The sequence below is a fragment of the Carassius gibelio genome, chromosome A25 (genome assembly GCF_023724105.1).
Source record: "Carassius gibelio isolate Cgi1373 ecotype wild population from Czech Republic chromosome A25, carGib1.2-hapl.c, whole genome shotgun sequence".
In the NCBI taxonomy this organism is placed as follows: Eukaryota; Metazoa; Chordata; class Actinopteri; order Cypriniformes; family Cyprinidae; genus Carassius; species Carassius gibelio.
The window spans coordinates 15,648,981-15,664,397 of record NC_068395.1 but is presented as its reverse complement, the minus strand read 5'-3'; the positions used below and the strand labels follow the sequence as shown (position 1 = coordinate 15,664,397).

Below are 15,417 nucleotides of genomic sequence, written 5' to 3'. Positions count from 1 at the left end.
TTCGAGTGGAGGGATGTGTTGTTTCCCACTCTACAGTTCACCACAACTGCAGGACAGAGGTGGGCAGCAATGGCTTCCTCCACAGGGGGAAGTTTAAAAAGGGGCCAGACCTCCATGGGGTGTTTTTACGGCCGTGGTCCGACTGGAGGTACCACTCATCCAGACAGCTTCTGGCCAGCTCGGCAGGAGGCGCCCTTTCCAAACTGAGCACATCAACCGCCTTAATTGGTTTCGGCGTCCATGTTAATCAATGAGTGCATTCACACTGGGAGCAGGAGCCACGCATGAGCTTCAAGCAGGAGCGTCGCGTGAACAGCAGTGCAGCGGGGGTTTTGGCATCCGGTCTATTTTTGCTGTGCTACACACGCTCAATTAAAGTGAAAGCACACTTTTGATGGACAAAATAAATGTGATTTAACAACAAAACGTGCTCAAAATGCACAGAATAAGCATGTCAAGATTTTTAACAACAATGCCAATGTCTAGTGTTTTAACAATTATGCCAGAATACTCACAAGTTCATCTGCTCCTGCAATGATGATGTAGTTACGTGTCACGCTTGTGGTGTGAAAGAGGTTAGGAGCTCAACATCACTATGATTGAGGTGCCCCGAGTCGCTGCCATGTGTTGCAGTGTAATCCAGAGGGCTGTTGGACCAATCTTCCCTTGCAGACGCTGCCACCAAAATGGAATCATTTTCATCCTCAGCTCCCTCCATGGCACTGAAAGACATCATATCCCGCGTCCTGGGGGAGGGTCGGATATCAGCGGTGATGAAGTGCATTGGAAGTAGGGTTGGATATCAATTGGGTTTTTTTTTTACGATACCGGTGCCATTTTGGTACTTTTAAAATGGTACCGTGCCAGAACCAATACTTATACAAAATAAAAAATATTAAAAATGAAAAAACATTAAAAACTGGATAATGTTAAAGAACATAACAAAATATTTAAAATAAATCCATAGCTTTCATTTCCCAAGATTCCCTTACTCTAAGGCTAATAAATTTATTTCATGATCTGGGTCATTATTTATTATAAAATCACTAATTGTGTTTCTACTGTATCTCTGTCACTCACTCTGATATTTAGTTAAGATGAGTGCTGTCTGTCACTGTCTTTAATCAGCTCTGTGAATTACTGAATGGTCATTCTTTATAAAGGAGCAACAATGTCGTTTGTAAAGTACAGTACTGTGCAAAAGTCTAAGGCACATTACTATTTTCACCCCAAAAAAGGATTTTAAGCCAGTTATTTATATACTTTGCTGTAATATGTCAGTAGGAAAGTTTACATTTACAAACATTAATTTTTCCATTAATTTTAATAATCATCTAGTGAGAACCGGCTGTTGTCAGACTGCTTGTGCGTTCAAAAAATCTCACTAGATGATTATTAAAATTAATGGAAAAATTAATGTTTGGAAATCTAGAATGATATTTTCTATTGACACACTGCAGCAAAAGATTTAAATAACTGGCTGAACACCATTCTTTGGGGTTAAAATACTAACGTGCCTAAGACTTTGGCACAGTGTATATATAAACTATGTATAATTAAATTAAATACTGTATCTTTAAATACTGTAAGTGTAATTAAACTACGCATTCATATGTGTTAAGGGATAGATTTTCTCTGGAGTAAACAGCTGTGGTGTGATGGGCGGGGAAACGGAGTGAACACTTTACAGTAGATGGGAAACTAATTTCTCCCCTCTTGCCTTTTGCAAACTGTATTTATGATAAAGAACTGCACAGATACAGATATTCTAACAATCTGTTGATAAACACAGACCTTGTCTACTCTGTTTGTGTTTCAGACTGCTCCTGCTGCTCCTCCACAGTCTGCGGATTAAAGAGCGCACTGAAAGATGGGGAGTAGACCGGTCTGCCACCATTTTCATATTAAATTTAAGAGGGCTGACTCTGAGGCGATCACGAATTTGTGTACAGTTTATGGAGCTAAACGCTATAGCCCTACTTAAAAAGCCTAGCGATGGCCGTACTTCTTGTGTACATTTCAGAGAACCAGAACAAATATGTAAACCGAAGAGGCTGCAGAGGAAGAGCACGGCAGAGGTATTTTGGCAAGTTCATCGCCCTGGATGATTGCCACACAAGAAGGCTCATATCTCTGCAGTGGGGGAAGTCCAAACCCCCAAGCGCCACCTCTGAGTGGACCAGTCAAAAGATGCACAATTTGTGGACATTGGAGAGTTCGATTAGCTCCGCGCATGAGAAGCAATCGCGAGAGGTCATCCTTGTCCAAAGTTCTCCGGAACACAGCAGGGGAGAGAAGGCATGTCCACTGCTGTGTGTAGATCACAGTGAGTATTCTTGATGATAAGCTTCTTGATTCTTGCAGAAGGTTTGCTAAAGGAAAAGATTCTGAATGGATGACGTCTATTTGCTGCCTTTTATAGAGTGGGGCAACCCTCATCACTGGTGTGATTAAATAAGGCTTCAGTAGTATATGGAGGAAAGTGTAATTCCCGTAGCAATGTAGAGTGACCAAATCGAAAGGGAATATGCAGTTAGGGGACTGTAGGGACGGGGCTAACCGACTTGAAAGATGTTCATGTCATTTAAGGTGGAACTATTACTTTTTTGTACACCCGATTAATATATATTTTTTTTGTGTCTAACATACACACTCAAAATTAAAATGCACACACTCTAACTGTCATTCATTCATTCATTCAAACATTAATTAATTAAAACATTCATCCATCCATCCATTCATTCATTCTTTTGTGTAATTTTGTACATAAAAAAAACTTCAAGTATATAAAAACACCATGAAACGTTTGTGAAAATTAAATATGATCTAGGAATTTTATACAGTGCTCTGTTCGTTCGCTGCGAGGCCCCCTTAAGCATGCACCCCCTATACTCCTGGTCTCCTCGTTCCTTGTTATATATATTATTTCTGACATACATCTGCAGAAGATCTTCTTACAATTGTTATATAGGGTTTATGTATATTAGACAGTGGTCTAATAAATCTTATAAACACATACAGTGCTTCACGGATTTATTAGACTGTATTTATTAACTGCAATTGGGCATCTGAATAAAAAAAAAAGACATGCTTTACTATTTTTTTTCTGGCTTTCTTGTAAAACAGTAAATTTGAAAATTATTTGATAACAATAGTTATGTGCACAAAGCTTACATTGGGTGGTGGTCTAATAAATATGTCAAGGACTGCGTGTTGCTCTCATAGAGTGAAAAATCCTCTCGATTGCCCTCTGGAGGAGAAAAAAAAAGATGACGTTCATTCCCACACTGAAAACAGACTGAAGCCACAGAGAAAGTGAACGAAAAAAACAACAACAACTAAACAATGGTAAATCATGTAAATCACCTTTAATGTTAAATATATTGTATAATAATAATAATAATAATAATGAAAATGGTGGAGATTTTACATAGTTTTAGCACAAAGAAGGCCTAGCTAATTCAACGTTTTAAAGTAAGTATGTGGTAAGTAAGTATGAGAATTCAAGATGTATTGTAAACAAATGCTATGAGGGCACTTCATAAATGATTTCCAAAGCACCTGTGTCCTAACTTGGATTTTCCCAGCTGTAAAGGGCAGAACAAATTTTCCAGCCACATGTTCGACTCAGAGTTAATCATCATCAGAAACTTCAGTGCACTCAAACTGAACAGCTCACCTGTTTCATTTAGCTTATTACCAGTTCTAATTCACATTTGAAATGTTTCAGAAAGGCTTTTATCTGGTTTGGCTTCTGTTATTATTTGGGTTGAGCAACAGTGGAGCGCTGAAGGACCCTCATCCAGAGCTTTCTGATCAGGAGCTTTTCTGGGGAGCCGATCAGTATGACTTTTCCATCATGCTGCGTGCTGGAGACCTCCAGTGCTACTGGCACTTTGCTCACTTCGGCGAGCACTTCTACTTAAACTTCATGGTAAAACAACTTTCTACATGTAAATATTAGTATGGTCTTGAATCCTTTGAATGTTGTAGCTCACTGTGTATTTGTTCAGGTCCAGCTGGTGACCGGTGTGGCTCTGGACCGACATCTCTCTGTGATTGTTAATGCTCCGAGCGGTTTAATAGTCGGCAAAGTTGATGATGCAAGTGGTCAGATTGCCTTAAGTGTTAAGGAGACGGGTGAGACTCTCCTTGATAAGAGTTTTATATCTGCTGCTAGGTTATGAACAAGTTCATATGGATCAAGCTGTGAACAGCAGACACAGAATATTTCACCCCAAAACTAAAAAATTATGTTGTTTTGTATTGTATACTGTTATTTGAAACAAAATATTTTTAAGTGCAAAATTGATTTTCAAACATTTAAACATAGCAAAGCTATCCAAAGTGCCGAACAATACAGACGATAAAATAACAATGAAGAGAAAATGCTGAGGAGAAAAGATACATTTTCAACCTTGATTTAAAATTGTAATGGAAGGTGCAAGGCAGCAGTCTAGAGGCAATTGGTTCCACAGATGGGGGGCAGTGACTGAAAAGGCTCTGTCACCCTTAGTTCTCAAATGGGAATGAGGGACAGATAAAAGAGTCCTGTCAGCGGATATTAACTCTGGTAGATGGCAAAGGGATAATAAGATCTAAGATGGAGGTTGATTGTTAAGAGCTTTAAAAACAAAGAGAATCTTAAACTGAACTCTAAAATGGACCGGAAGCCAGTGAAGTGAAGCTAAAATTTAAGTAACAGTCATATTTCTTTGCCCCAGTAAGCAGCCGTGGAGCTGCATTTTATACCAACTGAAGGTGAGAAAGTGATGACTGAGGAAAACTGAGTACAGTGAATTACTGTAATCTAAACGTGAGGTAATAAAAGTATGAATAACCTTCTCCAAATCCTGAAAAGACAAAAACGAAGTTTGGAGATGACCCGAAATTGATAAAAACTGTTCCTAATAACATAATTAATTTGTTTAATGATAACACCCAGGTTTCTAAACTGTGTGGAAATGTAGGGGAAATGATTGCCCAGCTCCTTAATAATATCCATTCTAATTTTTTGGGTACAAAAAACTAAAATTTCTGTTTTGTTCTCATTGAGTTGGAGAAAGATATTTGATAACCATTTTTTGATATCTGAGATACAGTCCAGAAATGGTTGAATGGAATCACCGGCTTTTAGCGGTAGGTACAACTGTGTATCATCAGCATATAAATGTAAAGAAACATCATGCTTCCTGATAATATCCCCCAAAGGGCGCATATATAAGTTAAAAAGAAGCGGTCCCAGAATAGAGCCCTGAGGTAATTAGGCCAGATGATGAGGAAAACTTGCCTAGTTCTACAGAAAAAGACCTATCTTTGAGATATGAGCTGAACCATCATAAGGCTGTGCCCCTGATACCAATCAGATTTTCTAAATAGCAAATAAGAACATTATGATCCATGGTATCAAAGGCAGCTGTAAGATCCAGTAGAATCAATACAGCATTTTTCAGGCATCAACTGAAACCAAAATATCATTGAACATTTTGAGCAAAGTAGACTCTGTACTGTGATACATAGTGAAACCAGATTGAAAAGTTTTGAATAAATAAATTGTATTTAAGAAACTTTTTCCAAAAGCTTTGACAGAAATGATAAGTTCGAGACAGGTCGAGAATTGTTAAAGCAACTTTCATCCAAATCTTATTTCTTAAGCAAAGGCTGAATAACCGCATGCTTAAAGCAGTTCGGACCAACACCAATGTCCAAAGATGAGTTAATAAACACTTGAAGACTGGGGCCAAATTACTGGAAAAGCTGCTTTTATGATCTCAGAATAAACAACATCCAATGAGGAGTTAGTAGACTTCATTAATAAACAAACACAAACAAACAAATGATCATCTTTTTTTTGTGAAGGTTTTTATCAGATGTGCTTCAGTAATTTCCACAATCGATTCGGGAGCATGCAGGTTTTCCTGAACTTTGGTGTGTATTATGAGGGACAAAAGGAAGAAGAGAAGAAAAAGAAAGAAGAGGATATGAAGCAGATAAATAGTACACTGTCCTTCATTGAGGTAATAAACAACGACATCCAATCTATCTGATTATTATTAAAATTATTTTTAATAATTATTTATTATTTATTTAATATTATTTATTATTCTTCCCCCTGCAGAGCCAACTAAATAAAATGACTTTGAAAATGTTTATTTTGACATAATAAGTCCTTGAATGTCGTTCACTTTTAGGAAAGCAGCAGCAGGCTGCAGAGGTTTGTCTTCCACATGTGGCGTCATTATAACTACGAGCGAATGAGACGTGGTACCGATTTCTACCTGCTTCAGTTCAACTCCACTTATGTGAACATCTGGTCTGCTGTACAGAGTCTGCTCATCATCACAGCTGGATACCTGCAGCTCTACTGCCTCAAGAGACTCTTCAACACCAAACCAGCAGATGGAGATAAACCGCGCTGTTAACATCGACACTACACCAGCAGGGGGAGACAAACCCCACTGTTAACATCAACAGTACACCAGCAGAAGAAGACAAAGCCCACTGTTAACATCAACACTACACCAGCAGAGGGAGACAAAACCCGCCGTTAACATCGACACTACACCAGCAGAGGGGGACAAACCCTGCCGTTAACATCGACACTACACCAGCAGAGAGAGACAAACCCTGCCGTTAACATCGACACTACCCCAGCAGAGAGAGTCAAACCCCGCTGTTAACATCGACACTACACCAACAGAGGGAGACAAACCCCGCTGTTAACATCAACACTACACCAGCAGAGGGAGACAAACACCACTGTTAACATCAACACTACACCAGCAGTGGCGTCATTATAACTACGAGCGAATGAGACGTGGCACCGATTTCTACCTGCTTCAGTCCAACTACACTGTGAACATCTGGTCTGCTGTCCAGAGTCTGCTCATCATCACAGCTGGATACCTGCAGCTCTACTGCCTAAAGAGACTCCTCAACACCAAACCATCAGATGGAGATAAACCCCGCTGTTAACATTGACACTAACCCAGCAGAGGGAGACAAAACCCGCTGTTAACATCAACACTACACCAACAGAGGGAGACAAACCCCGCCGTTAACATCGACGCTACACCAGCAGAGGGAGACAAACCCAGCTGTTAACATGGACACTACCCCAGCAGAGGGAGACAAAACCCGCTGTTAACATCAACGCTACACCAACAGAGGGAGACAAACCCCGCCGTTAACATCGACACTACACCAGCAGAGGGAGACAAACCCCGCTGTTAACATGGACACTACACCAGCAGAGGGAGATAAACCCCGCCGTTAACATCGACACTACACCAGCAGAGGGAGACAAACCCCGCTGTTAACATCGACACTACACAAGCAGAGAGAGACAAAACCCGCTGTTAACATCGACGCTACACCAGCAGAGAGAGACAAACCCTGCCGTTAACATCGACACTACCCCAGCAGAGAGAGTCAAACCCCGCTGTTAACATCGACGCTACACCAGCAGAGGGAGACAAACCCCGCTGTTAATATCAACGCTACACCAACAGAGGGAGACAAACCCCGCCGTTAACATCGACGCTACACCAGCAGAGGGAGACAAACCCCGCTGTTAACATGGACACTACACCAGCAGAGAGAGACAAACCCCGCCGTTAACATCGACGCTACACCAGCAGAGGGAGACAAACCCCGCTGTTAACATGGACACTACCCCAGCAGAGGGAGACAAAACCCGCTGTTAACATCAACGCTACACCAACAGAGGGAGACAAACCCCGCCGTTAACATCGACACTACACCAGCAGAGGGAGACAAACCCCGCTGTTAACATCGACACTATACAAGCAGAGAGAGACAAAACCCGCTGTTAACATCGACGCTACACCAGCAGAGGGAGACAAACCCCGCTGTTAACATCGACACTACACAAGCAGAGAGAGACAAAACCCGCTGTTAACATCGACACTACACCAGCAGAGGGAGACAAACCCCGCTGTTAACATCGACACTACACAAGCAGAGAGAGACAAAACCCGCTGTTAACATCGACGCTACACCAGCAGAGAGAGACAAAACCCGCTGTTAACATCGACACTACACCAGCAGAGAGAGACAAACCCCGCCGTTAACATCAGCACTACGCCAGCAGAAGCTGACAAACCCCACTGTTAACATCAACAGTACACCTGTCTCTCTTACATCTCTTACTCTCTCTTATACTCCAAGAGTGAATTTAAATTAAAACTAAAACTAATTAATTTCAGCCCTTTCTTTGGTTATTTGAATATCATAATAAACTTAATTCTTCATGAATGTGTTTTTGCTTTTCAAATGCTTCTTTGTTATGACTTGCAATGTTAAAATATAAAATGTATTATATTAACTTACAATAAAATATAATATTCAGTATTCTGACTATGACTGTGGTTTCATTTCCACTGAAATTTTTTTTTAATAAAGAACTTATAAAAGTGGAAAACCAAGGTAAATATCACTTGTGAGCAGAATATTTTTGAGTTAATTCCAATCAAGCTGTAATTTTACTGAATTCTAAGAAATGTGTGAAAATGTTATTTGGTTGTGTGAACTCCAAAACATCATTTTCACAACTGCCTTTCAATTACAGAATGATTCTTAACAAAATACAACATTTGAGATTTTCTCTGTGGAAGAAGAAGAAGAAGAAGAAGCAGGGGTGGAGCCCGGGGGTCGAAAGCATGGCCACCCCTTTGGCCAACCCACTCAAAACTGCAGTTTTTGTCCCTTTTTTTAGTTACGAAAAAATGCATTTATTAAGATTCGGAACACCGTACCTCTATTTATGACTACATCAAACGGGAGAATTTTCAGAAGCTCACTTCAGCTTCACCTCAGTGTCAGGCGCGAGTCAAACGAGCGTGGAAAAGCTACAGCAGCCAAATCAGCTTAAGTAGAACAACTGTGAACTTCGGTCTGATGAAATGTTGTTAGACTAGCCTATATGTCAGTAAAACACACTTTCCTGTCCCATTAGCTGTTTTACTTTGCTCACGGCTCTTCAACAGATATGTTGCGCACGCTCTATATCACTTCATCATAAATAACCTGCACAATAAATATGAGCATACATACCCAGTTCTGTCGTCAGTCATGCAATCTCCAAAAAGATGATTAAAGCTGCAAACTTTGCATGTATACGCAGTATGCAAGAACGTTGCTCAAATGCATACTAAAATATATTCTATAATTCGAGAATACCTAAGGCACAAACTGATATGTATTTTTATTTGTAATTTAATGCATAGAAAATGTGAGCACAGTTTTACTGTTGACTTCCAGCCATTTTCAGATCTTTCTGTGTGTCTCATCCATTAGTATGCAATATTGGAGAGCAAGCATTTGGGAGTTTTGAGAAGTTGAATGAGCAATAAAGCTATAGTGAGGCCCTTTATAAAATAGCTGGAGGTGAGGAATAATACAAAAATTGTCATATTCACTCAGTATTACTTGATCTAATTCACAAATATTTCAATTACAGTTTATTATAAATTAATTGTACTTAGTTGTGTTTTTGGAATGAAAACAGTCAAACACATTTTTATATTGAAATAATGAAGATTTCTGTGCCACCCCAGACTGGTTGCTGGCACCCTCCCTGGCCACCCCTATGAAAACGTCCTGGCTCCGCCACTGAGAAGAAGAAGAAGAAAATGAAGAATTAAGTTTTAATGTTTCATGACACTTAAAAGGAAATCATGGAGAACTAATTTTGTGTAGTTCTGGATTGAAAGGACATGAGGACTCTATCTGATTCCCTGCATGAGTATCGTTAGATTTCATTGGATTGTTTAATGGTGGATCATTTTGAATAATGAATTAACTTCATCCATGGTGAAGTTGTTTGTGAAAAACAGATCCAAAAAAGACCCACAAATAATTACAAGACTTCAGCATTTTTGAGTGAATGAGACTGTTATAAGAAATAACAGAAAATAACATCCATCAGCAGCTGCAGTATCTCTCAGCTGTATCAGTGCAGTCACTGTGACTCTGACTGACGGAGGTTTTTGTACGACTCTTTATCACTGTGAACACCCAGCTATTACTGATGTAGTGATCTTATGTGCACTCTGACAGTAATAATCTCCTGTATCTTCGGTCTGGACTCCTCTGATGGTCAGAGTGAAATCACTGTTAGATCCACTGCCACTGAATCTAGATGGAGTTCCAGACTGGAGGGTGTTTATATAAGATATCAGAAGTTTAGGAGTTTCTCCAGGTTTCTGCTGATACCAGTATAAGTGAGTGCTGTATATTCCTACATCTATATGACACTCTATTGTAGCTGTTTGACCGAGCTGGACAGTTTTCTCTTTAGGTTGAGTCAAAGTGACTCCTCTGGATGCTGAGCAAGAGAAAATAAAGTCATTTTGTTTGTAAATCACCTTTTTATCAGAATACTGGAATATTCAAATGGTAAAAACCACAATAGCTTATTATTCATATCAAAAAGTATTATCACACCTTGAATAAAAGCTGCAATGGTCCAGATGAGGATGATGATGTTGTTCATTGTTGTTGTTGTTGTGTCTTGTGTGATGATGAAGATTGTGTTCTGTTCTGCTCTCAGTCATGAAGTGTTAAACTCACAGCACTATAAACTCTCTCATGCAAAGTGTCTCTATGTAAATGATCTTCACACACAGAACAGACAGCTGTCAGTCTCAGACCTCTAATAAATGACTCCATACATGTTCATGTTCTACAAAACATTACAAAATTTAATACTTTGTGGTGAATATAAACTAGAAGTACACTCTCTACAATGAATGTTTGATTAGTTTCTGAGTTGATAAAAGATCTAATAATATTAAAGATTGTTTGCTCTCAAAGCATATAGATTCATACATGTGAACCAGTTTGATGTGAGACTGATATCTGAGGTGATATTTCTATTTAGATTTTATAGTAAATAATTTTGCGTGCGATTACAAATGTACTGCACTCTTAATGTTTTGCTTTCAATCCTTCGGTAAACTGACTAATATTACAGAAGTCAAAAAGATTGGTGAAATCTTACATAAATATATTAATTAAAAACTAAAGAAAAATGTCAAAAGTATACTGGTCTTCTTTTCTCATGAATGCAGTTCTGGTTCATACAGGGAGTGCAGAATTATTAGGCAAGTTGTATTTTTGAGGAATAATTTTATTATTGAACAACAACCATGTTCTCAATGATTCCAAAAACTCATTAATATCAAAGCTGAATATTTTTGGAAGTAGTTTTTAGTTTGTTTTTAGTTGTAGCTATTTTAGGAGGATATCTGTGTGTGCAGGTGACTATTACTGTGCATAATTATTAGGCAACCTAACAAAAAACAAATATATACCCATTTCAATTATTTATTTTCAGCAGTGAAACCAATATAACATCTCAACATTCACAAATATACATTTCTGACATTCAAAAACAAAACAAAAACAAATCAGTGACCAATATAGCCACCTTTCTTTGCAAGGACACTCAAAAGCCTGCCATCCATGGATTCTGTCAGTGTTTTGATCTGTTCACCATCAACATTGCGTGCAGCAGCAACCACAGCCTCCCAGACACTGTTCAGAGAGGTGTACTGTTTTCCCTCCTTGTAAATCTCACATTTCATGATGGACCACAGGTTCTCTATGGGGTTCAGATCAGGTGAACAAGGAGGCCAAATCATTAGTTTTTCTTCTTTTAGACCCTTTCTTGCCAGCCACGCTGTGGAGTACTTGGACGCGTGTGATGGAGCATTGTCCTGCATGAAAATCATGTTTTTCTTGAAGGATGCAGACTTCTTCCTGTACCACTGCTTGAAGAAGGTGTCTTCCAGAAACTGGCAGTAGGACTGGGAGTTGAGCTTGACTCCATCCTCAACCCGAAAAGGCCCCACAAGCTCATCTTTGATGATAGCAGCCCAAACCAGTACTCCACCTCCACCTTGCTGGCGTCTGAGTCGGACTGGAGCTCTCTGCCCTTTACCGATCCAGCCACGGGCCCATCCATCTGGCCCATCAAGACTCACTCTCATTTCATCAGACCATAAAACCTTAGAAAAATCAGTCTTGAGATATTTCTTTGCCCAGTCTTGACATTTCAGCATGTGTGTCTTGTTCAGTGGTGGTCGTTTTTCAGCCTTTCTTACCTTGGCCATGTCTCTGAGTATTGCACACCTTGTGCTTTTGGGCACTCCAGTGATGTTGCAGCTCTGAAATATGGCAAAACTGGTGGCAAGTGGCATCTTGGCAGCTGTACGCTTGACTGTTCTCAGTTCACGGGCAGTTATTTTGCGCCTTGGTTTTTCCACACGCTTCTTGCGACCCTGTTGGCTATTTTGAATGAAACGCTTGATTGTTCGATGATCACGCTTCAGAAGCTTGCAAATTTTAAGAGTGCTGCATCCCTCAGAGCAAGATATCTCACTATTTTTGACTTTTCGGAGCCTGTCAAGTCCTTCTTTTGACCCATTTTGCCAAAGGAAAGGAAGTTTCCTAATAATTATGCACACCTGATATAGGATGTTGCTGTCATTAAACCACACCCCTTCTCATTACCAGGGGCGTGTCTAGAGCATTTTCAGTGGGGGGGCCATGCTGGGGCACTGCCTCCAAATGGGGTGGCCACCAGTGACCAAAAATAATTAAAAAAAAAAGCTAAATTCTACAGTATATTACGCAAATCCTATTGATTTTATTATTTATTAACTTGAATAAAGTTACTTGTAAACAAATGCAGTAATAAAGCACATTTTTTATTAATGTAGTTTTTAGTCATTCCTGTATGTATTAAATTTGAGAATAAATAATTTATTTTTTCTTTGAAAGAAACTCCCTATATCTTTACTTCTTCACTGCCTTCCCTGCCTTCAAAAGAAACACTTATGTGTGTCTGTTATTCTCAATCTCAAAAAAAGAAATTTAATTGTGAATGAAATGCACAGAATGCATCCACGTAATTTCACGTGTAAATGACTAAGTTAGGCCTGACAATTTAACTGACTAACTGACTGACTGACTCTCATGCATTAACAAGTATTATTATGGAACATTCTGTGCATATTGTTATTTGGTGCAATCTTGCTATGTGGTCACTGTCACAAAATAAACGGATACAAAATATGCAAATCACCATGACTGTTTATTGTTTGATGTTGGCCAGCGTATTTTACTTTTATTGCGTTTTATTAAACGTTGACTGAACATTGGATTGAAATCAACCACGACCAACGCGAGCAGAGCCTGACGGGGTTGATCTGAGAAAACCATACAAACATATTAAAACATACATAAAGGTTACCTACCAGCTCTTTGTTTTATGTTTATGTATATATTAGACCAATTTGTCAAGTCTGCCTAGGAAAAACATTTATTATACCAGCAAACTCAAAATTGGATTAAAAAATAAACTAGGCTATAAATACTTTATTATATTATTATTATTATTATTATTATATAGCCTAGCGTTTATTTACTGATAGACAGTCAAAAAGACAAATTAATCAATATTTTATTTATAACAAGGTTTTATTTATTCATAAAATAATAACACCACAGATCCAGAAGAAACAGTAACAAAAACAGTGACAAATGTCAGAAATGTCAGAAATAGCGCATGGATCTGTCATGTGATTAAGGAATGATTTGAAGCTGAAGACTTGTCAGACAAGAGGCGAGTTAATCACAGACTGAAGACCCAGGTAAATAATTAATTAATCTTTTCTGTATCTTTATAGCATTTTAGTTTTGTATTGTTTGTAGTGTGATCAACGTTTGCTTAAGTAACGTTACTATTACTTCACTATTAACAGAATTGAAGCCCTGCTGTCATGCAGATTTGAAAATAAACTTTTATTTGGTTAACTGTATAGCCTAAATGTGTTTTTAATAAATGGTCATATAATTGCATAGCGGTCTCGTTCGCCTTCTTCCCGCGCACAGCCGTATAGTAAACACTGAGGTAAATAAAGTAAAATAAAGAAAAATGGCAGAGCCTCGTCTGCTTCTAGTCACTTTTATTATTATACCTTTTTACAATCCGTAATGAATATGAATGAAGTCAGCAAAGACGGCCGTTCTGACTGGTAATGACGTGCTTCGCGCAATGAAAGTTGGGGGATAATCGCTCTCCACTTCCTGTGAAGTGATGTATCGATGTTCCCTTATTCCCTGTGCCGTGCGCAGTGCCCTTCGAACTGAACATGTTCGCTCCCTTCGGATTAGAATCTCACTTAAGATGGCGGAATACCCTGTGAAGTCCACTTCGCAGTCCACTTACGGTCGAACGGAACGCACCTTCTGACGACGCTGCACTTCTTTGAATCGCTAACTTCAGTAGATTCTATAAAATGACTGGCCATAGAATGAACCAATCACAAGACATCTTATAGGGGGGGCACCTGGGGTGGCCAATCGAATTTCAGGGGGGGCCGGTGCCCCCCCTGGCCACCACGTAGACCCGCCCCTGCTCATTACTGAGATGCACATCACCTAATATGCTTAATTGGTAGTAGGCTTTCGAGCCTGTACAGCTTGGAGTAAGACAACATGCATAAAGAGGATGATGTGGTCAAAATACTCATTTGCCTAATAATTCTGCACACAGTGTAAAGGGATATTTGTGGCTGTGTTTGTTCACACTGTGCTTGAATTTAAGATGAACTAAGATTCATAATGAGTGATACTGGTTTAAAAGCCCGAGGTAACCTTTCTTGTTCTGTGTTGAACAAGATACTCAGCATAAAGCTTTGCTGCTTAACCCTTATTTTCTATTTCCCATCACCAACTGCCTAAGCTCTTAATCTGTTGATTGATTTTAACCCTTTAGGAAGCTGTAGGGAGGTGGGTGCCCTTTACTTTGTACTATACATGTTTTTCTCCCGGTTTGAGGATTTTATTTTTTATTTTTCTTTCATTTGACAGTTTAGAAAGAATCTAACCCAGAAATACTTTTGTTTCTTATTTTCTGTATTGTTCCCCCTCCTGAAGTTTTTTTTGCTTCCCTCTTAATTTTACATTCTTTTGTTTGATGATTATTTATACTCTCCGATCTGTTAATAAAACCTGTTAGAGGGATGTTGTTGTTGTTGTTGTTGTGCTGTGGAAGAAGCTCTGGCTCAGATCTTCTTAAACCCAGATATTGTTACGTTACTTTTAACCCCCTGAGACACTTAAGATGTAACAAATTCAGTGGTTTAATGGTTACATTTAATTATCTTGTTTCACCCCTATTGCTTCATAAAAAAATGCATTGATAATGAATTATTCAAATATTTAGCCTAATTGTAATTGGGCTTTTTTATCTGTGTATACAATCTCATGATAAAAGCAAACCCATGATATTTGTTTTTGTATTGTTATTACGATTTATTATTGTTAGATACAACCATATCTCCCTGATCTTATATGTAATTAAGTTTAGCAATAATATTATAAAAC

The 15,417-nt window shown here is 38.9% G+C and overlaps 1 protein-coding gene and 1 long non-coding RNA gene across 2 annotated transcripts; one reads left to right on the top strand and one right to left on the bottom strand.

The window, feature by feature from the left end:
• Positions 1–3,613: 3,613 nt before the first annotated feature.
• tmed6 (transmembrane p24 trafficking protein 6) lies at positions 3,614–8,373 on the top strand. Its single transcript, XM_052544155.1, has 4 exons — positions 3,614–3,934; positions 4,014–4,140; positions 5,860–6,017; positions 6,192–8,373. The coding sequence occupies exons 1-4, from the start codon at positions 3,722–3,724 to the stop codon at positions 6,420–6,422; spliced, it is 729 nt and encodes a 242-aa protein (XP_052400115.1). The 5' UTR covers positions 3,614–3,721; the 3' UTR covers positions 6,423–8,373.
• LOC127947208 (uncharacterized) lies at positions 6,514–10,534 on the bottom strand. Its single transcript, XR_008151238.1, has 3 exons — positions 10,468–10,534; positions 8,041–10,348; positions 6,514–6,627 (listed from the first exon to the last, which is right to left on the bottom strand). It is a non-coding gene; the product is annotated as an uncharacterized LOC127947208 (long non-coding RNA).
• Between the last annotated feature and the right edge of the window lie 4,883 nt (positions 10,535–15,417).

What these genes read in the sequence shown, in the direction of transcription:
- tmed6 (XM_052544155.1), top strand. Translation starts at nt 3,722, where the DNA reads ATGTTTCAGAAAGGCTTTTATCTGGTTTGGCTTCTGTTATTATTTGGG. An exon ending in ACTTCTACTTAAACTTCATG is followed by an intron (nt 3,935 to 4,013) that starts GTAAAACAACTT and finishes GTATTTGTTCAG; the next exon opens with GTCCAGCTGGTGACCGGTGT. An exon ending in GTACACTGTCCTTCATTGAG is followed by an intron (nt 6,018 to 6,191) that starts GTAATAAACAAC and finishes GTTCACTTTTAG; the next exon opens with GAAAGCAGCAGCAGGCTGCA.